This window comes from Lygodium microphyllum, chromosome 20 (genome assembly GCF_053477565.2).
Source record: "Lygodium microphyllum isolate KBCC chromosome 20, Lygodium_microphyllum_v1.1.10, whole genome shotgun sequence".
Classification (NCBI taxonomy): Eukaryota; Viridiplantae; Streptophyta; class Polypodiopsida; order Schizaeales; family Lygodiaceae; genus Lygodium; species Lygodium microphyllum.
Genome location: NC_141154.1, coordinates 125,941,403 through 125,961,694, shown reverse-complemented (window position 1 = coordinate 125,961,694; position 20,292 = coordinate 125,941,403). Strand labels below are relative to the sequence as shown.

Here is a 20,292-nt window from a genome sequence, read left to right as displayed (position 1 = left end):
CTCATACAGATGGATGTAAAGACTCCATTCTTACATGGTGATCTACAGGAATACATATATATGCAACAGCCTGAAGGGTTTGTGGCAAAAGGGAAAGAGGAGATGGTATGTAAACTCAAAAGGAGTTTGTATGGACTGAAACAAGCACCAAGAGAATGGTAATATAAGTTTGATACATTTATGTAGTCTCAAGGTTTTCATAAAAGTCAAGTGGATCACTACTTGTACACTGAGAAGGCAGCAGATGGCAGCCTAATTATCTTGGTTTTGTATGTTGATGACATGCTGATTGCTGACAGGGATACTCATACCTTGGACTCATTGAAGCAAAGTCTTCATGGCAGCTTTGACATGAAGAATCTTGGTGATGCAAATTATATTCTTGGCATGCGAATACTCAGAGATAGGTCAAAAGGATTACTCTATCTATCTCTACAAGAGTATTTCTCCAAGGTTTTGCAGTGTTTCAATATGGAGGGGGGGAAAAGAATTGGGGTTCCATTGCCTCCATATGTGAAACTAAGTGCAGAGGACAGCCCTACATCTGATGATGAGAAGGCCGAAATGGCCAAGATACCATATGCTTCAACTGTTGACAGTTTGATGTATGCTATGGTTGCTATACATCCTGGCATTGCCTTTGCAGTGGGAGTGGTTAGCAAATATATGGCAAACCCTGGTAAAAAGCATTGGGAAGCAGTGAAAGATATTATGAGATACGTCAAAGGCACAAAGGATTTGTGCATCTGCTTTGGAAAGCAAAAGGCATCTGTCGTTGGCTTTACAGATATAGACTATGCTGGTCATGTGGACTGCAAAAAGTCCACTTCTAGGTATGTGTTTACCTTCACAGGAGAAGCAATCTCTTGAATCTCCAGGCTACAAAAGTGTGTAGCATTGCCTACTACAAACAGAGTATGTGGTTGTCATTGAGACATGCAAGGAGGCTTTATGGCTTTCACATCTGGTGAGAGAGCTTGGCATTACAAAGTTACCTGTTCTCCATTGTGATAGTTAGAGTGCTATCGTGCTAGCACGGAATCCCATCTTTCATGCAAAGACGAAGCACATACAGGTGAAGTATCACTTCATTAGAGATGTACTTGACAGCAAGAGCATTGAGCTTGTCAAAGTGCATACAGATGATAATCCTGCAGATCTTCTCACGAAGGGTCTTCCAACAGAGCGGTTTACTCATTGCTGACAGATGATGGGAGTTGGATAGATATATGTATTTCAGCTTTGTACATATCTAGACTTAGTTGATTCTTTTCTCCTCTTAAGACACATTGCCTTTAGGTGGGAGGTTGTTGGGAATAAAGGGCCATCATGCCTTTTATATGTGTACAGGTGTGAACACACCCTTAGCACATTTGTACTTTCATATATATCTATCTAAAACCTAAAGAGGTATACACACAAAAATTGTACCCAAGAACATCGTGCATCTCTCTCTCTAACTCTCACTCTCTACTCTTGCTCATGTTTTGCTCTCTACCTGACATTTTCATCGCACTCACTTCAGCGTCCTTGAGGAGGAGATCTATGTTTTACAACCTCTTGGTTTTCTTGTGCAGGGGAAGGAGGATCATCTCTACAGGTTGCGGAAGGCCCTTTATGGCCTAAAGTAGGCTCCTCGTGCTTGGTACCAGCGGATTGACCGCTTCTTTCTACAAAGTGATTTTCAGCGCTCCGATCATGACCCCAATTTCTACTTTTGGGTTGTGGGTGACCTTTTTCTCTTTTACTGATCTTGTATGCGGATGATCTTATCATTACAGGGAGCGACACTCAAGCGGTGGATCACACTCAACCTCTTCTACGGCAGGAGTTTGACACAACGGATCTAGGGATCCTTCACTTCTTTCTTGGATTGGAGATTTATCAAATGGCACAGGGCATCTTTATCTCGCAGCACAGGTACATCTCTGAGCTTCTTTCGGAGTTTCGTATGGCTAAGTGTCGGCCTTTTTTCATGCCCCATGGACCCTAAGTCTAAGCTGGTGGCAGATGGAGTTCCCCTTACAGATGCTACCCCTTACAGATGCTACCCCTTACAGGTGCCTTCTTGGCTCTCTCATCTGGCTTATTCACACTCGGCCAGATATTTCTTTTGTGGTGACATTGTTGTCTTCTTTTATGATAACTCCTGCTCAGACCATTGGAGGGCAGCCTTGCATGTCCTTCGGTATTTACAGGGGACTCGATCCTATGGGATCATGTATGGAGAGAGGGTCACTCTTTTTGGATGGAGTGATTCTCATTGGGCAGGTAATGTGGATTCGAGACGATCACTACAAGCTATGCTTTCACCCTTGGATCCGATACTGTCTCTTGGAGCAGCAAGAAGCAGCCTATTGTAGCACTTTCTTCTATTGAGGCTGAGTATCGGGCCTTATGCTCGACCGCTATGGAGGCAGTTTGGCTCCGTTGTATGTTGGTGGAGATTGGCTTTCCACAGTCCAGACCTACAGAGCTGCGCGTAGAGAACCAAAGTGCCCTTGCTCTCGCGAAGAACCCGCTGTCTCATGCTCGTACGAAGCACATTGAGGTTCAGTATCACTACATTCGGGAGCGGATCGTGGATTCAAAGCTGGAGGTGGCCTACTGTCCCACAACGGACAATGCGGCTGACCTCTTCACGAAGCCCTTGCCTCAGGCTTCTTTGCTTTATCACATGCAGTTGTTAGGTCTTCAGACTCTCCCAGGATCTAAGAGGGGGTGTTAGCATGTCTTCTTTCTTTGCCAGTCTATCATCTCTTGGTTGTGAGCTCCTGTCAGAGTCTGGCAGGAGACAGAGGAGCTCTGGCATTTCTTGTGCTCGTTTTGTGTGCACTCGGTCCGTATTTGGGCAGGTCGGACAACAGTCGGCCCATATTTGGAGAGGTCAGCCAGTTTTGATGATGGGGGGCTATTTATAGCTGCCCCCCGTCATTATTTTTCACTTCTTCTGCAGATTCCAGGACACACTCCTTCGTTCCCACTCCGACATTGGTGCTGCCATTATCTCCAGCCTGATCTGGTGCCCTTACTGGCACTTCGGGCTGCATGCAGGGACTGATCAGTCCACAGTTTTGTATTCAGCATTCTTTACAGCTAGTGCAGATTTTCTTCCTTCATGTTCTGCTTTCTTTCTCTCTCTCTCCCTCTGTGTTCGTGTTTCTTCTTCCATTGCGCACTCTCACACTTTTGAGTCTATGCTTTGTCATACGCTTTCATTTATGTTTCTGCTGTAGGGTATTTTTTCACCTCTTCCACACATTGCTCCATCTTCCCCTCTATCTTGGACCTCTCACCTCAACCAAAAATTCCTGCTCACAGTGTTTTCACTCATGAACATCAGTTTCTACTTTCACAGTGTTTTCACTCATGAACATCAGTTTCTACTCTCACCTCAACCAAAAATTCCTGCTCACAATGTTTTCACTCATGAACATCAGTTTCTACTTTCACTTTACATTATGTATTATATGTATCTTATAGCCTATACATTTTGATTTGTGACTCGTGAGTCATGAATGTTAATTTCTAAATTGGTAAGTGAAACGGATGTTTTGGTTTTACACTTTTGACTCTAGGATCTAGGCGGAATGAATACATCCATTTTATGGATATGTATTCTTCCTCTAATAATACTATATATGGATCTATTTTTCTTTCTCTAATAATACTAATATATAATGATTTTAATTATTATGAATAATATTTTTGGAAACCTTGAAACCTTAAGGTAGCTAGGAAAATGAAACCTCGAAACACGAAACAAGATGAAACATTCTCATGACAAGGAATCATGTTGGCCCGAATGTTGAAAATCCTGTTGACAAGGAATCCTGTTGTCCCGAATGTTGAAAATCCCCCAATGGTTTCCAAGCCACAACATGAACCACGTGTCTATCAAGGAACAATGGAACTCTAGCCAAAAAATCATCTTGAGCACTTGTTAATTTGAGCAGTACCTCATAGAAGCCTTGTAGGCCAACAAAGATTTTGTCTAGATTGGCCCCCCTACAAGATGGAATTCACCCATTGGCAAATCTAGGAGAGCACCAGAATCCTACCAATGAAAAAAAGGATGAGCCCTTTTTCATAGAGGCTAAAAAAGAACACAGCACTTCTTGGTATCCACAATAGTGTCTAAGGCATCCTCTTTATCCTAGTCAAGAAAGGATTCCCAATTGTGTTGAACATATTCCCCCAACAGCGTATTTGCAAATTCCAAAAGGTGTTCCCAGTCCAACTCCTAAGATTCCTCAGTGGCGAGGTAGCTTGCACCTAAGAATGGGCACAGTCCACTGACTGTGGAGGGACTTGCGAATCTGCCATCACATCATCAGATGTATGTTCGTTGCATGCCATCATGGCGTTGGAGACATGTTTACTGCCTTTAATAGGGGACTGCACATCAGAACCAGCCTGAACTTCAGGGCAAGGGCCAGTCATCTCTGTACAGGGAACCATTTCTTCTTGCTATTCATCATCCGAGTCAGGCCCCAAGGCATCCACCACCTAGTCTATGAAGGCCATATTCAGCTCTGGCATGGCACGGAACCCTGGTCTGATTTTACAATCTCCCCTTGTTTGGCACACTGCAGACCTCTGCCTGTTCTGTGAAACAAGCCCTGAAGCTGCATTAGCAAACCCTGAGTGGCCAGATCTGGTGCAGTCATGATGAACAGCTGTTGGTGACCAACCTCCCCCCCCCGCTTCCCCCCCCCCCCCTCTCTCTCTCTCATATTTGTGGAATTACAAAGGCTGAACCTATCCTGCATGTACATGCCCAAAACAATCATAATAAGAGCCTCTATACTTTCAGAAGTGAGTCCTTCACAACTTGTTAGCAATCACTCCTGCATGTTGTTCCAATAAGCAGCATCACATGTCTCAAAATAAATCCTGCATACTAGAACTGTGGTCGAAATAGTACGTTGTAACCTTTGTACTCCAAGGACTCCTGAGGACAAGATTCCTCATGAGAAAAAAAGTAGTCTGATCACATGCACATTCACACACATGTATGCATGTATATATGTATTCTTTGTGATTGTGCATATTATTATAACGTTTTTGTATTTTATAAGAGTTTACGAATGCACCTGTATAGAGCTTGTTCTTCCAGCAAATATTCTCCTTAATACGACCTTGTGGCAAGCTTCCAAACTCCTTTATTAAGACCAAGTCGAGTGCCTGTCTCAATTCGCACAATTTTTAAGAAATTAGCCAATTAAATTCTTTGGATCACATACAAGTATCGAGTGGCACAAGCATACCACAGTTAAACCAACTTGAGACAACAATTAATAAATCTTTCAAAAAATTTAGTATGTGCTAAGATGATTAGAAAGGATTTCATACAATGTTACTTTCAAAATAAGGAGTTAGCAATTCGGAGATATTAAGAAATCGATACACTCTATATTGCTTGCGGATTCTTGATTAGTGATGCATATCCTCACAAACCCATGAAGGTCTCAAAATGTATAAAGGGTTGCTGTAGAAACAGCCACTAGCAACCTCAGAGCTACTCACTACAAGCAGCAAAACACTCTAAATACAAGTAACAAAGCCAAATTAACAACATGAGGAGGAGGAGGAGGAGGAGGTGGTGGGGGTGGTGTTGAGCAACCGAAGTCATTAACTGCATTAACAAATAATTATACTACATCAATTCCTGATTTTGGTCTCCATTTACAGCCCCAAAAAGGCTTCATTTGTAATTTTTGGCATTTATTATGCATGGTAAGACAAATGCCCAAGTTTTCATGATAAATAGGGTTGGTCATTGTCACCATCATCTCCCTCATTCATTCTTCATCAGCTCATTCACTCCACAGCACTACTGCTCTTTGGACCCCGACAGAGATGACATCTCAATTCTTGGAGGATCTTCATGTGCTGCCTGCTGCTGGAGCCCTATTTTATCACCATCAGGCTGCATGTTTGGGGCAGATCTTGCCACCCAGCTGACTCAACATCTGCTGCAAGCTAGCAACCTTCTTCACACTTCTGGCAACCTGTTTTTGTGCATCGCAGACCTGTGTTTTCAGCTTCAGGATGCTGCCCAGCAGTCATTCTCTACTCAGCAGTAGCCACACTTAGCAAGACATGCACTTGCTGCCTGCAGGGTGGACTCATCAGATATACCTGCATTTTGGCTGCTGATCATCATTCTAGCCAGCCACCTACCTTATGGCGTCTGCCTACAATCAGTTGACACCTACATTTGCATGCTGGAGATGTTAGCCTGCCTATGTCAGTCATGTCAGTCTGTCATCTCTTGGTTGTGAGTGTCACAGTGTGGCGAATGCAAAAACGTATGGAAAAGACAGAAAGAAAAGTGAACATGAGAGAAAGGGAGAGGGAAAGGACACAGAAGAACGCAGAAATCTGTAGTCAATCAATGCTGAAATGAAGAGGGCAGATATACAGGGGCTGGTGACGTATCTCCTTGAGCCCTCTCTCCCCCACCAGCACCTGAAAAGCAAGTGAGGAGGGCAGGCTGCCAGCGGGGCATATATAGCCCAAATAAAAGGCCATAAAATAATGCAGTCGGCCAGCAAAAATTGGCTGACCTAATCAGAAACCAGCCAATAGCATCATAAATGCATAAAATAATCTGTGCGGTCTCATCCAATATCTTCTCCCAAATGAAATGGTACTAAATCTCAATGCACTTCAACCTAGCATGAAACACAGGGTTCCGTGCCAAAGTAATCTAACTCTCATTGTCACAATGAAGTGTCATAGGACTTGTCTAAGGACAGCCAAGCTCTCCTAGTAACCTCCAAAGCCATACCATCTCATGTGTGGTAGAGGATGCCGCTCGATACTCCGCCTCTGTGGAAGAAAGGGCAACAATGGGCTGCTTCTTGCTACTCCACAAGATAACACCTACACCCAAAGTAAACAATATCCCGTCATTGCCCTCCGGTGGTCAACATCTCCGGCCCGAATCCGTCCAGCCTATAAGAACCAAAGGTGAATCTCGAGTACTTGCTGCATAATGTATACCAAGATCAGGGGTCCCCCTCATGAGCCACAAAATCCTCATAGCAATCTGCAAATGTACCATCTTGGGTTCACTCATGAACCCCACCAACAGACCTACAAGAAAGCACAAATCAACTCAAGTATTAAGAAGCCAAATCAAGGACCCAATCAACTGCCTATAGTGGGTAGCATCGCCACCAAAGAATCTGCATGGGCCAAAGCCTTCCAATCCGGATCCATAGAAGTAGAAATGGCCTTACATCCCTCCATCTCAAACATGGCCAAAAACTATTGCACATACAACCTACTGGAAGATGAAAATCCCCCTCAAAAGTCTGGTAAATCTCATGGCCTAAAAAGAAATGAAGAAGGCCTATATCCATCATCTCGAACACCTCCTGTAGTGCCACCTTAGTCTCCTTGGCCTTCTAGGCATGTTCACCTATCAAAATAAGAGTATTATGAACACCACATGCCCTCCAGCTGAGGTGTGGACATATAACTCGCGATCACAAGAGGAACATCAATACCCAACTTTCCCTGGAGAAACGAGTCTATCTTCTCATTCCAAGCACGTGGAGCCTATTTGAGGCCATAAAGGGCCTTCTTCAACCAGTACACCTGTCCATTTGATGAGGAAAAGCCAGCAAGCTGCTCAACATAAATCTCCTCCTTCAAATCACCATTTAGAAAAGCAGACTTCACATCAACTTGATAAACCATCCATCTCCTATGGCTAGCTTAGGCAAGAACAGCTCTAATGGTAGCCATCCGAGCTGTAGGTGCAAAGGTGTCATGGAAATCCACCCCTTGCCGTTGTGCAAAGCCCTTTGCAACGAGCCACGCTTTGTGCTTATCCAAAGTACCATCACTATGAATTTGGCCTTGAAGACCCATTTGACACCAATTACCTTCCTATGAACGGACCAAGGCACAAGATCCAAGTGCCATTCCGCTCAATAGCATCCAACTCCTGCTCCATAGCCTTCTTTCAATGTTGTGACTACAAAGCCTTATTCATGGAGGTGGGTTTCCTATCCTATATGGCACAAGTCATCAAACAATAGTTAGTAGCAAAGCCTTATTCATGGAGGTGGGTTTCCTATCCTACATGGCACAAGTCATCAAACAATAGTTAGTAGAAGAAAGCTCGGTAGCATGTACCTAGTTCCTCCAAGATTGTTGCGGTCCATCCTGTCGCTACCACCCCTCAAGAACTCCCTCGATCCCTATGACTCGAGCCCAACAAGGCAACAGCCGAGTCTCTCTTCGACAAGCACCATTTGCTGAAGTCTCTGGAACATCCACCGACAATGGCTTAATCGGGGAAGCCGGTGGATATGTAGTATCCCCATCCGAAGATGAAGCATCTCCAGGAGGCACCAACTCCAAAGGTACAGTCACTGGCACCCAATTGTCCCTTGGATCTCCAAGCACGGGGTGCTCCTCACCGCCCTCTGAGGCTGAAACTTCCACGAGTCAAACATCTCGACTCATATAGACATCTTACTTAACGAGATCATACAATCAATAACCTTGGGACAATTAGTTGTAGTCCACAAACACCTATCTCCAAGAAGCTGCTTCAAATTAGACCCAAAATAAGCCTCATAGAGTGTCATACCAACAACGGCTCAAGTGGGGGATCGGTTAAAGATGTGCACTGCAATAGCCAGAGCCTCCACCCAAAGACGCTGATATCACCATTACCAACATTTCACAACTCATAGAGATGGCAAGTACAACCAATGCTTTGCTATGTGGTAAGGATTCAGCCTTCCAAAATCGTCGTCTTAGAAAGTGTTCCAAGGTTGAAAACAGGGGCAGATCTGAAATAGAGTTGAGAAGAAGCAAAAGCAGCAAAGAAACACTTGGAAATCACTTGCACAATGCGAGGAGTTAATGGCTGTAAATAAATGCTTTGTATGTGAACAAGAGGGACACATGGCAAGGGATTGTCCCAATAGGAGGCATCAAGTTGAAGATAAGGAAGATTATAGATAATGTTGGGTTTTACTCACGCCTACGCTTTTTCCCCCAATCACTTTTATTTTCATCTGTGTATTTACGTTATACATTTTGGTCACTAACCGCACAATACACACATCTATGTGTGAACACACTTTAAGTCACTTTCACAACCCTAAAGTCTAAGGGTTGTACTTTGTACTTTCTACATTGTACTTTGTACTTTGCACTTCACATTCTATTATGCAAATTGTTGTGCTGTGACCACTCCCTCTCTCTATCAGTTGTATTTACTTCTTTCTGCTCCATTGCTGTACTTCGATCTTACATAAGTGTGACACGATTTGGTGGTTCTTTTGACTAAATTTGGTCGATTATAGCTTAGAATTTGCTGTAATTTTTGGAAATTTGAAGATTTCTAAGTGAGCCAACTTTTGTAATTGCTCTTTTTGCATTTGATTAAGTGGCATTTATCTTGACTATCTATGCTCCATCATGGTGCGAGCCATCTCAATCACACTTCGGTTCCCCACTCCAATATGCCATTTTCTTGAGGTGTGTTTGTATTTGCAAACTCCTAGTGGATACTACGATCTACACAAAACTTAGCAAGCTCATCAAAAACAAATTCTCCTCCCTTATCCGATCATGACGTCTTCAATTTAGCCTTGGACTTCAACTACAAAGAATAAGCCCATGTCATTTTGCTAAAATCGTCCACAATCAGCATGAAATAAAAGTTCCCCTTTAAGGACACCGTCCTCATAAGTCCACACAAATCTATAGAAACAAGCTCCAAGGGTGCTGAAGACTACCTTGAAGCCTTGCTACAAATGGCATCACCATGTTGTATCCCATGAATGCAAGATACACACAATTGTTGGCTAACCACAATGTCCTGCATACCTTGAACAAGCTGTCCCCTAGAAGTCTTCCGGAGGTAATCATGATTTAGGTGGCCAAACTGAGTATGCCAAAGCTCGAACTATGTCTGAGAGGTAAAAAGAAGATAGGTCAAGGCAAAAGGAGATAGTAGCTTGTAGACACCATTCTCTTCATAGCTGGAAGTAAGCAATACTCTCGATCCACAATTAAAAATCCGAAAGGAATCCTCATCAAACTCAACCAAGAGACCAAGAGCACAAATCTTCTATACCGAAAGCAAATGGTAACCCAAACCTGGCACATAAAGCACCTCGGAAGTATGAGCACCACCTTGCCCATCTGAAATAAGTTGCATATTACCCCTCCCCTAAATAGGGACAAAAGAGTTATCGCCAATGAGAACTTGTCCATACGAAGGTTGTAAATGTCCAATACCTGCTGCAAAAGGAGTCATGTGCTAAGAGTCACCACTCTCAACAATCCACTCGCGAGGGTGTGAAGCGGTCAACGTATCATTAGAAGCCCTAGGGTCAATGCCTCAATCACCTCCAAAAGTGAGAAAGGCAACTAATGAGAGAGCAACCACCGCTCCTGAAACATTTGAAGACTTCTTCTTCTCCTTGTCCTTTTTCTCCTTATCAAGGCAATCCTTCTTCCAATGACCTGTCTTTTCATAGATATGACAAGTCACAAGTGGAATCCTTCTCTTTGTCCTTTGATTTGTCTTCTTTTGGTCCTTCCCCTTCTTCTAAGAGGACTGATCTGTCAATGCCTCTGATTTGGAAGCATTATGTCCTTTCAATTGCTCCTCCTAGTCCAAAACCATAGAAACAAACTCTTCCCAACAAAGAGTCTCTAACCACCCTGAAGCAATCAAGGCAAAGTAAAATGCATTGATTCACGGCAATAACTAAGAAAAAAGAGTTATCACCATGTCCTCCGAGATAATTGCCTTCCCTACGTTTTATGCCTGCATCTACAATTGTCAAAGCTTATTGACATGCTCCCGTATAGAAGAAGACTTGTTAGGACTCAAAGTCCTCATTTGAACCTCCAAAGACACCCGCTTCATTACAGTCATCCAATTATACATTTGATCAAGCTCCAACCATATATCCCATACCCAAGTGCTCGATGTGAGCAATGACAACTAGAGTGTGGGGGGGGGGGGGGAAAGAGAGAGAGAGATGGATGTGCGCTTTCAGTTTATCCCAATATGCCTGTATCTCATCAACTCGGCTTTCTTACCTAAAGAAAGCTTAGAGCCATCACGAGCTATAGTATGGTCTATAGCCTTGGTCACAAGCTCCACCAAATCATAAGACTTCAAGATGGCAAGCATCATTACACACCAAATGCAATAATCCTTCCCATCAAGCTTTTGATCTAAAGGAAGAGCCAGCAACACAAGGACCTTATAGTCCATAATAGCCTAAAACTTCGCGTCAATTTTGGTCGACATCCCTCTAACTCCGCACACAGTATCAATGCCAACTAGGGCTTCCTCTACTCCTCCTCAAAGATTTTCATCTACCGAAGGCAATGAAAACTCAAAACTGCAACAAAAGGTTGAAAACGCAACCTTTCCTCCTTCACGACAGCAAGGACTTGCAAAAACAGCAACTTAGCTTCTTCTCCGCACACAACCTATTCATTGCAGCCTCCAAAGACTGAAAACTCAAACTTTTGCCGCAAAGAATCCTCCCGATCAGGTCTGCCCACGATCAATCAGCCCTCCTATGATGCTCTAATACCATGTCACAGTGCAACGAATGCGGAAGCATATGGACAAGACTAAAAGAAAAGTGAACACGAGAGAAAGGAGATAGAAGAACGTGAAGATCTGCAGTCAATGAATGCTGAAATGAAGAGGAAATATATACAGGGCTGTTGATGTATCTCCTCAAGCCATCTCTCTCCCACCAGCACCTGAAAAGCAAGTGAGGAGGGCAAGCTGCTAGTGGTGCATAAATAGCCCAAATAAAAGGCCATAAAATAATGCAGTCAGCCAGCAAAAATTGGCTAACCTGATCAGCTACCAACCAACAGCATCAAAAATGCATAAAATAATCTATGCTGACCAGCCTGCCTGCCACGTGGTATAGTCATTTGCCCGAAAAGGTGCCCATACATTGTGACTGCTGAAAATGCCCACAAACATGACAAGAATGATGAATAATGCCCTCTGAGAGTACCTTCAAGAGAACTAACTACACCAATGGTAACCTAAGAAATACTAGTCCAAGATATGACTGATCTCTAACAATGCGCTCCTACAAAAGTCTGATGGAGACAGGAGCTCTCGCAATTTAGGTGCATTTTCTTCAGTTGCCAACTTCCTATGTGCATCCTTAGGCCAGTTTTGTCAGAGCGAAGCAATGCCAAAGCGAATGACTATGACAAAGAGTGAGCGGGGAGAAAAGAGAGAGAGAAAAAGACAAAGAAACGCAGAAAATCTGCAATGAAAAATGTTGTATAGGAATGCAGAATTATACACGGGTGCAGAGAGAATATCTGCGTATGTCTCCGCCTTGAGGACCTCGATTTCTGTCAGCCCAAGTGTTGTCTCTGTCACCAACAGGCTGAAATCTGTCAGATACAAGTGATGACAATGTGCTAGAGGATTGCTATAAATAGCAAAAAAGAAAAGGCCAAAAATGACCAGGTCGGTTACATTAAATGCAGCCGACTGGTGCAGAACTGTCCGACTGCACCTGCCACATGGCATCTGTCCTGGCTGCTAACGTGGCTGCTGTGCTGTACTGCCTATACCGCATGTTGCTCTGCAACACTCCTAGCTGTCCATGGAATGGCAATCTCTAACACCCCCTCTTAGATCCTAGACAGGTCATAATGCTGAGGGATTTGGCATGTCTCCAAAAAAGAGCCTGGGGAAGCATCTTCATGAACAAATCTGCAAGATTGTCCTCTGTCTTACAATACTCCACATCGATAGTTGCATCCAGAAGCTTCTCCCCGATGAAGTGATACTCGATCTCTATGTGCTTCGCCCGGGCATGGAATATGGGATTCCGTGCCAAGGCAATGCAACTCTCATTGTGGCACCACAAGATAGTAGGACAAGTCTAGGGGCAGCCAAGCTCCTCCAACAACCTCTGAAGCCACACAACCTCACATGTGGTGGAAGAAGCAGCCCCCCAATACTCCGCCTCAGTCAAAGATATGGCTACAGTGGGCTGCTTCTTGCTACTCCAAGAGATAGCAGCAGCACCCAAGGTAAAACAATAACCGGTAGTAGACCGCCTTTGATCCACATCACCAGCCCAATCTAAATCACTCCAACTTGCAAGAACAAGATCAGAAGCACCTATACCTGCAAGATAATGAATCCCTAAGTTGGAGGTCCCCCTCAGATACCGTAGAATCCTCTGAGCAGTCTGCCCATGCACCTACTAAGGCGCACTCATGAACCCATCCAAGAGACCTACAGCAAAACACAGATCAACCCGTGTGTTGAGGAGCCAAATCAAGGAACCAATTAGCTTACAGTAGCGAGTAGCATCCGCCAAAGGAGAATCTGCATGTGAAGTGGCCATCCAGTTTGGATCCATAGGAGTAGAAATGGACCGACAATCCTCCATCTCAAAAGTCACCAAGAGCTCCTGTACATATCTCTGCTAAGAGATGAAAATCCCCCTCTAAGACTGAAAAATCTCATGGCCCAAAAAGAAATGGAGAAGTCCTAAATCCATCATCTCGAACTTTTGATGTAGGGCTGCCTTCGTCTCTGCAACCATCTAGGTATGAGCACTTGTAATAATAAAGTCATCAACATATAAAACAAATAACACACGACCACCCTCAAAAGTGTGCACATAAAGCTGCAGATCACCCCTAGAACGCCGATATCCCAACTTGGCCTGGAGAAACGAGTCAATCTTATCGTTCCAAGCACGCAGAGCTTGCTTCAAGCCATACAAGGCCTTCTTTAACCTGTAAACCTGCCCATCTGAAGAACCAAATCCAAGAGACTACTCTACATAGATCTCCTCCTTCAAATCACCATTCAAGAAAGCCGACTTCAAATCTAACTAAAAAACAAGCCATCTCCTATGGCCAGCCAAGACAAGAACAGCACGAATGGTCGCCATGCGAGCTGTAGGGGCAAAAGTATCATGGAAGTCTACACTTGGGCACTATGCAAAACCTTTAGCAACAAGGCGAGCCTTGTGCTTGTCCAAGGAGCCATCGCTATGATACTTGGTCTTGAAGACCCATTTGACACCAATCACCTTCTTACAAAAGGGACGAGCCACAAGGAACCAAGTGCCATTCCGCTCAATAGCCTCCAACTCAGCTTCCATCACCTTTTGCCAATGATCATACTACAAAGCCTCCTTCACTAATGTAGGCTCTCTATCCTGCATAACACGGGACATTAAACAGTAGTTAGAGCAAACAAGCTTTGTAGTATGTGCCTGGTGCCGCCATGACCTCCACAGTCCATCCTGCGGTTCCCACTCCTAAGGGACCCCCTCAATCCTTGAATCTCGAAGGGTGTCACGGGCCCAACGAGAAGGTTGAATCTCTTCTCAATGCTCCCCATCTACCGAAGACTCTGGTACATCCACCAGCAGAATCTCCACTAGGGTAGCCGATGGAAGGGAAGACTCGAAATCTGAAGATGAATTTCCATCAAGAGGCTCTGGCTCCAAAGGAACTGTCTCGGCAGCCTAACTCTCCCTTGGATCTCCAAGCACGAGGTCCTCCTCACCCCCCTCTATGGCCGGAACTTCCACGAATTGCACGTCTCGACTCGTATAGACATCTCGCTTCATGGGATCATACGAGCAATAACCTTGGGATTGGGAGCTGTAGCCAACAAAACCTATCATCAGGAAGCCGTCTCAAACTTGTCATGCTGCATCTTCGGGATGTGCATATAGGCATCACACCCAAAGATCCTGAAATAAGAGACATCAGGCCTAGTCCCAAAGTAAGCCTCAAAAGGTGTCATCCTGTCAACAGCCAAAGTGGGAGATCGACTGAGGGTGTGGATTGCCGTAGCCACCGCCTCGGCCCATAGAAACTGAGGTATCTATCGGTGCTCCATCAAGGTGCGTGCCATCTCGATCACACTTCGGTTCTTCTGCTCCAAAATGCCATTCTCTTGAGGAATGTTGGTATTAGCAAACTCCTGGTAAATGCCCCTATCTATACAAAAACGAGTAAACTCATTAGAAACAAATTCACCACCCTTGTCTGATCGCAAGATCTGCAATCTTTGGCCAGATCGGTTCTCCTCGAAGAGAAGCCAATCCTTAAAGTGGAAGAAAGCCTCCAACTTCAGCATCAAGAAGTAGGCCCATGTCATCCTGCTGTAGTCATCTACGATCAACATGAAGTACAAGCTCCCCTTCAGGGACTCATTCCTCATTGGGCCACAAATATCCGTACATACAAACTCCATAGGTGAAGTAGACCGCCTCGAAGCTTTGTTGGGAATCGCATCCCTATGCTGCTTCCCACGAATGCAATAGACACATGGCTGTTGGCTCACCATTATGTCCAGCAAACCTCGAACAAGCAATCCTCCCAACGCTTCCGAAGTTATTCATAGTTCATGTGGCCAAACCGACCATGCCATAGCTCAGACTGTGACTGAGAGGTAAGAAGAAGAGAGGTAAGAGTGGAAGAAGACTTCAATTTGTAGATGCCATTCTCCTCATACCCTGAAGAGAGAACCTTCCGCGATCCACGATCAAGAACTTGAACAGCATCATTGTCAAACTCCACCAAGAGACCAAGAGAACAAATCTTATGTACCAAAAGTAAATTATACCCTAAACTTGGCACATGCAACACCTCGAAAGTGTGGGTACCACCACGTTCATCTAGAATCAGCTGCATCTCACCCCGTGCAGCAATAGATACAGAAGAGCTGTCTTCAATGAGACTTTGCCCACGCGAAGGTTGCAAATGGGCAACACCAACTGTCGAAGGAGTCATGTGCCGTGAGGCACCACTGTCTACGATCCACTCTCGAGCCTGGGGAGTTGTCATCACACCTTCAGAAGTCTTCGATGTAGAGTCCTCAATGACCGCTAAAGTGTAGAAAAGCAACTGATGAGGATACAGCCACCGCTCCAAAATCCTTCGTATCCTTCTTGGTGTCCTTCTTGTCCTTGTCGAGGCAATTCTTCTTCCAATGGCCGGTCTTACCACAAATATGGTATGTCAATTCTTTCTCTTTATCCTTCTTGGATTTGTTGTCCTCCTCCTTCTTTTGGTCCTTCCCCTTCTTCTGAGAGGCTTGACCAACCAATGCCTCCGATTTGGAAGCATTCTCTCCCTTCAGTTGTTCCTCTTGGTCCAAGACCATAGGAACCAACTCTTCCCATCGAAGAGTTGACTCCTGTCTTGAAGCAATAAGAGCGGAATAAAAAGTACCGAATCGTGGCAGCAACCTAGACAATAGAGTGATCGCCATGTCTTCGAAGGAAATGGGCTTCCCCGCATTTTGAACCTGCATCTAAAGCTGCCAAAGCTTGTTGATATGTTCCCGAAGTGAGAAAGACTTATTCACGGACAAGGTCCGCATTTGCACCTCTAAAGGAACCCTCTTCGTTAGGATCATCCGGTTGTACATTTGGTCAAGTTCCAGCCATATCTCCCGAGCCACCGACAAGTGCTCACCCTAGAGAGGACAGGGCATCACATAAAGGTTCCATGTCAACTACCCAATGGCCTACCAAGTCCTACTGAGGCAAATGGAACCACAATGTCTTTTATATGTGTTTTTTGTGTTTTTTTTTTTTTGTAAAGATGCTTTGAGAGATGGTTTGCGGTCAATTAAGTAATTGTACCATACGGGAGAATGAGAAGGGATGGTTAGGTCCAACCCATCACAAAACAAACACACTATCCATCCACTCAAGGGTATTGATGATGAGGAAAGGTCAATGAAGTAATCACAGTATGGTATACAAAGCACCAATGGAAACAACTTGGGATCCGTCTAGTAGGGCTCTACACAATAAGGATGCTACATACTATGAATTACTCATGCAGGAGGTGCCACTTGAACAATGTCCCTTATGGGAAAATTGTTCACTTGCCCACACGCCCTTTACAAAATGATGAAATCATGCAATGCAAAAGGAGGAAATACAACATGGGGGAAAGGCCGATGTCAAAGACTAAGTGTTGAAATCTATAGAATACCAAGAAGGGTAGCAAGCCCCTCTCAACCATGGATGTCAAGGCCAAGGAGAGGAAGAGGAGCCAAATGTTTGTCTTTGGGTAGTGCAAAGAACCATAATGTGAGGAAGAATCCAATTAGAAGAACAAGATAGAAGTCGCTACCGCGATAGCATCAAGAGAGATGTTGTACAATCCGCCTTGAGAGGGAAAGCCTCCATGCTAGTAGAAGAGCAAAACTCCTAGGATGATGAAACCATGAATGGAACACCACGCATATCCAAAGTCTCCAATCCAAGTAGATTTGGTACAAACCTACATGTTAGCCCTACACAAAAAACAAGTAGAATTGGTGCAAACCATGAATGGAACAGCTCAACAGCACGCACATCCCAAGTCTCCAACCCAAGTAGGATTGGTGCAAACCTACATGTTAGCCCTATACAAAAAACAAAACCCTACAAAAGAGATGAAAATCCGCAAGCACAAAGGTCAATAGTGAGATGCTCCAAAAAACAAAACAAAATTGAAATGAAAAGCTAATTGAATGAACAATGTAAAGCTGCAAATGTATATGTATGTATAAGTAAATGCAGTGAAAGACTTAAAGAATGAAAATCCAAGGACACAATCCTATGGGCCCGACTCAATTGCCTAAAGACCTAAGAGTGCGAAGATGGAGATAAGCTAAGAATGTGGCCACCATCGCGTACACTCACTAACAAGCTCTGCCAATGAGACGCCTGAGGGGGTGAGGTAGTCCTAGGTGGAGGTGAATGCGAAGCGGATATGTAAAGGGCAATGGAATCGGAACTCGCAAACCAATCATCCAGTCCCTCAAAAGTAGTGAAAGAGACTATCTATCAACATTGTCCACATGTCACATGTCCAGCAGTTGCAGGGTCGAAGGAGCAAATAGGTAGCAATGGGAGGCATAGTGCCACTGGACTAGCCAGTCAAATTGGAGACACTCGCAATGGTCTATTGTTGTTTTCTAGGTGGAAGACCTCAAGCCTTGGTACGATACTCCTCGTCCACATGGCTCGATCTCTCGCATTGTGCAAAACCTATTTTTCTTAGGGAGTTATTACCAAATGGGTTTTGATTCTTTGGTTCCATCAGAAGAACGGGATTTATCCTTGGTTTTGCTTGCCTTTACATCTTGCGAATTCTTGCCACTGTTGGTTTTCCCTCTTGAAGAAGAGGCAACCAACCCCCTCTACTCTGAGTAAGGCTAGGTGGAGGCTTTCTTGTGGACTTAATCATGTAATCTTGCGTAAAGTAAGAACTAACACTCAAAACTCGTAGAAAGTCGACAATCTAGGTAATGAGATAATATATTGGATAAAATGGAAGTATTTGTCAAGCAACTTGTTGAAGAAGAATGTGACTTGATCATCGTCTAACTTTAGGGAGCCAGTAGTAAACTCCAAGAGTAACCACCGATATTCAGCCAACTTGACTTTTATATCATCCCCTTCCTTAATGAAAAACTCTTGAAGATCAAAATCGAGACCAATACATCAAGTGAGATCTCTAGCCTCGTAACGGTCAATGACATGACTCCCAACACTCAAATGTGAAGAAAAAATGCTCTAAGTGAGAGTGAAACTCAAGAAGCAACCCCTCCATTAACTCAATATTGGTCGTGGCATTGTGGGCTCTCCATTAACAAATGTGATCAGGGTGAGCTAATCAAGGATCTCGCAAAGGCTCTAGACCAACGACAAGGTCCCAAAGTCCCTAAGATTCAAGCACTTGTTACATGAAGTTTAACCAAGTGGTGAAATTCAATCCGCTAAAATGAATCTTATCCGTGAAGGCATTTTTGGCTGTTGCAACATCAGTGGTAGTCCTTGCATAAGATGGATAGGGTGGATAGGATGGGGAAATGGAGTACACCTAGGACTAGGTGTCATAAGGACGTGTTTCTTTAAAACCTCACTTAACATGTGGATTAATTTTTAATCACATGATTAAGTAATATTACACATGTGACGTGCAACTAGAATTAAAGTAAATTTATGAGCCCAGGACCCGAGGAAATCATGGGTTGTCAAAGGCAAAAGTTGCTATAAGTTATGTCGCACAAGGACTTGGTGGTATCTAGAGCCAGTTGTTGGCCTAGGTTATTCATTTGGCCATAAGTGTCAGTTGGTGACACTAGAGAAGTGGCGTTTAATGATACCTAACGTCAATCTGATGGTCAAAGATGACACAGAGACACTTGGGAGTGGAAGATGCCTAGCCAATTTAATTATTGGCCAGTCATATTATTTTTCAGGACACCGAAATAATTATTCAATTAATTTCCAGTATTTAAAGACTAAAAATTAATATTTAATTATGGATAATGCTGAAAAAACCCTTTGGGAAGGCTACCACTTGTTAAAAATGCCCATGCAAGATTGAAAAATGTCTTTAGAGACTAGAGAGAGGCATTTTTAGTGTATTCAACCTGCAAGAGAGAGGGAGGAGATGCTGCTAGTCTGATTTGCAGCCATTGGAGGACCTTCTAAGGCAATCAAGGGCAAGAGAAGACCAATCAACAGCAGGTGACAGCATCTACAGGCTATTGAGACAGGGCAACAGCTGCATTTGACTGATTTTCTTCAATTCTTTGCATCTACAAGTTGTTGTGGCAGGGCAGCAGCTGCATTTGACTGATTTTCAATCATTCTTCGCGACAAAACTCTGAATTTTCTCTCTCTACAACTTTTTTTCTCATCTCCCAGCCATTTCACAGTCTTGCTCTCAAGATCTCAGCATTTGGATCCTTGGAGGCTGAGAAATTGCAAATTTCTCTACTATAAATCTTAATTTACAACAGAAATCGGGGTTTAGCAACAGCCTCGGGAAGCGTGCCAAAAATTGGAAGCTCCAAGACTTGGATTCAATAGGGCTGAAGATGAATTTCAACTAAATTCAAGTGGAGGACTAGCCAACCATTGAATTTGGGACATTTCCATCGTCCATGAAGTGGGTGAAGGCCAATTAAGTGCCCGAATCAAGGGACAAAATAGATTGAAGACTTTATAGTCACTTTGGACAGCAAGGGGAGTTTGGATTGCGAAGGGGATCGGGAGAATCCCATTTTAGATCAACTTCTTCTTTAATTAAGCTAAACAAATACTGTAAGGAGCCCCAAGTTTGGGGCCAATCGGGTGTGCATTGTCCAAGATCAGTAGATAAATTTGTACTTTCACATTTGCATTAATTGTTTGTTGCCATAATTAAGTTGTAATCAGGGATTTACCACCCATCCACGGAAGAAAGGTTGGTTACACT

The 20,292-nt window shown here is 43.9% G+C and overlaps 1 protein-coding gene across 1 annotated transcript in view; it reads right to left on the bottom strand.

The window, feature by feature from the left end:
• LOC148019359 (sulfate adenylyltransferase subunit) overlaps window positions 1-20,292 on the bottom strand; it is a 111,351-nt gene that overhangs the window by 80,749 nt on the left and 10,310 nt on the right. The window contains exon 2 of the mRNA XM_087701364.1: window positions 5,097-5,187. Coding sequence (XP_087557490.1) covers window positions 5,097-5,187 — 91 coding nt within the window. The remainder of the gene's footprint in view (window positions 1-5,096; window positions 5,188-20,292) is intronic.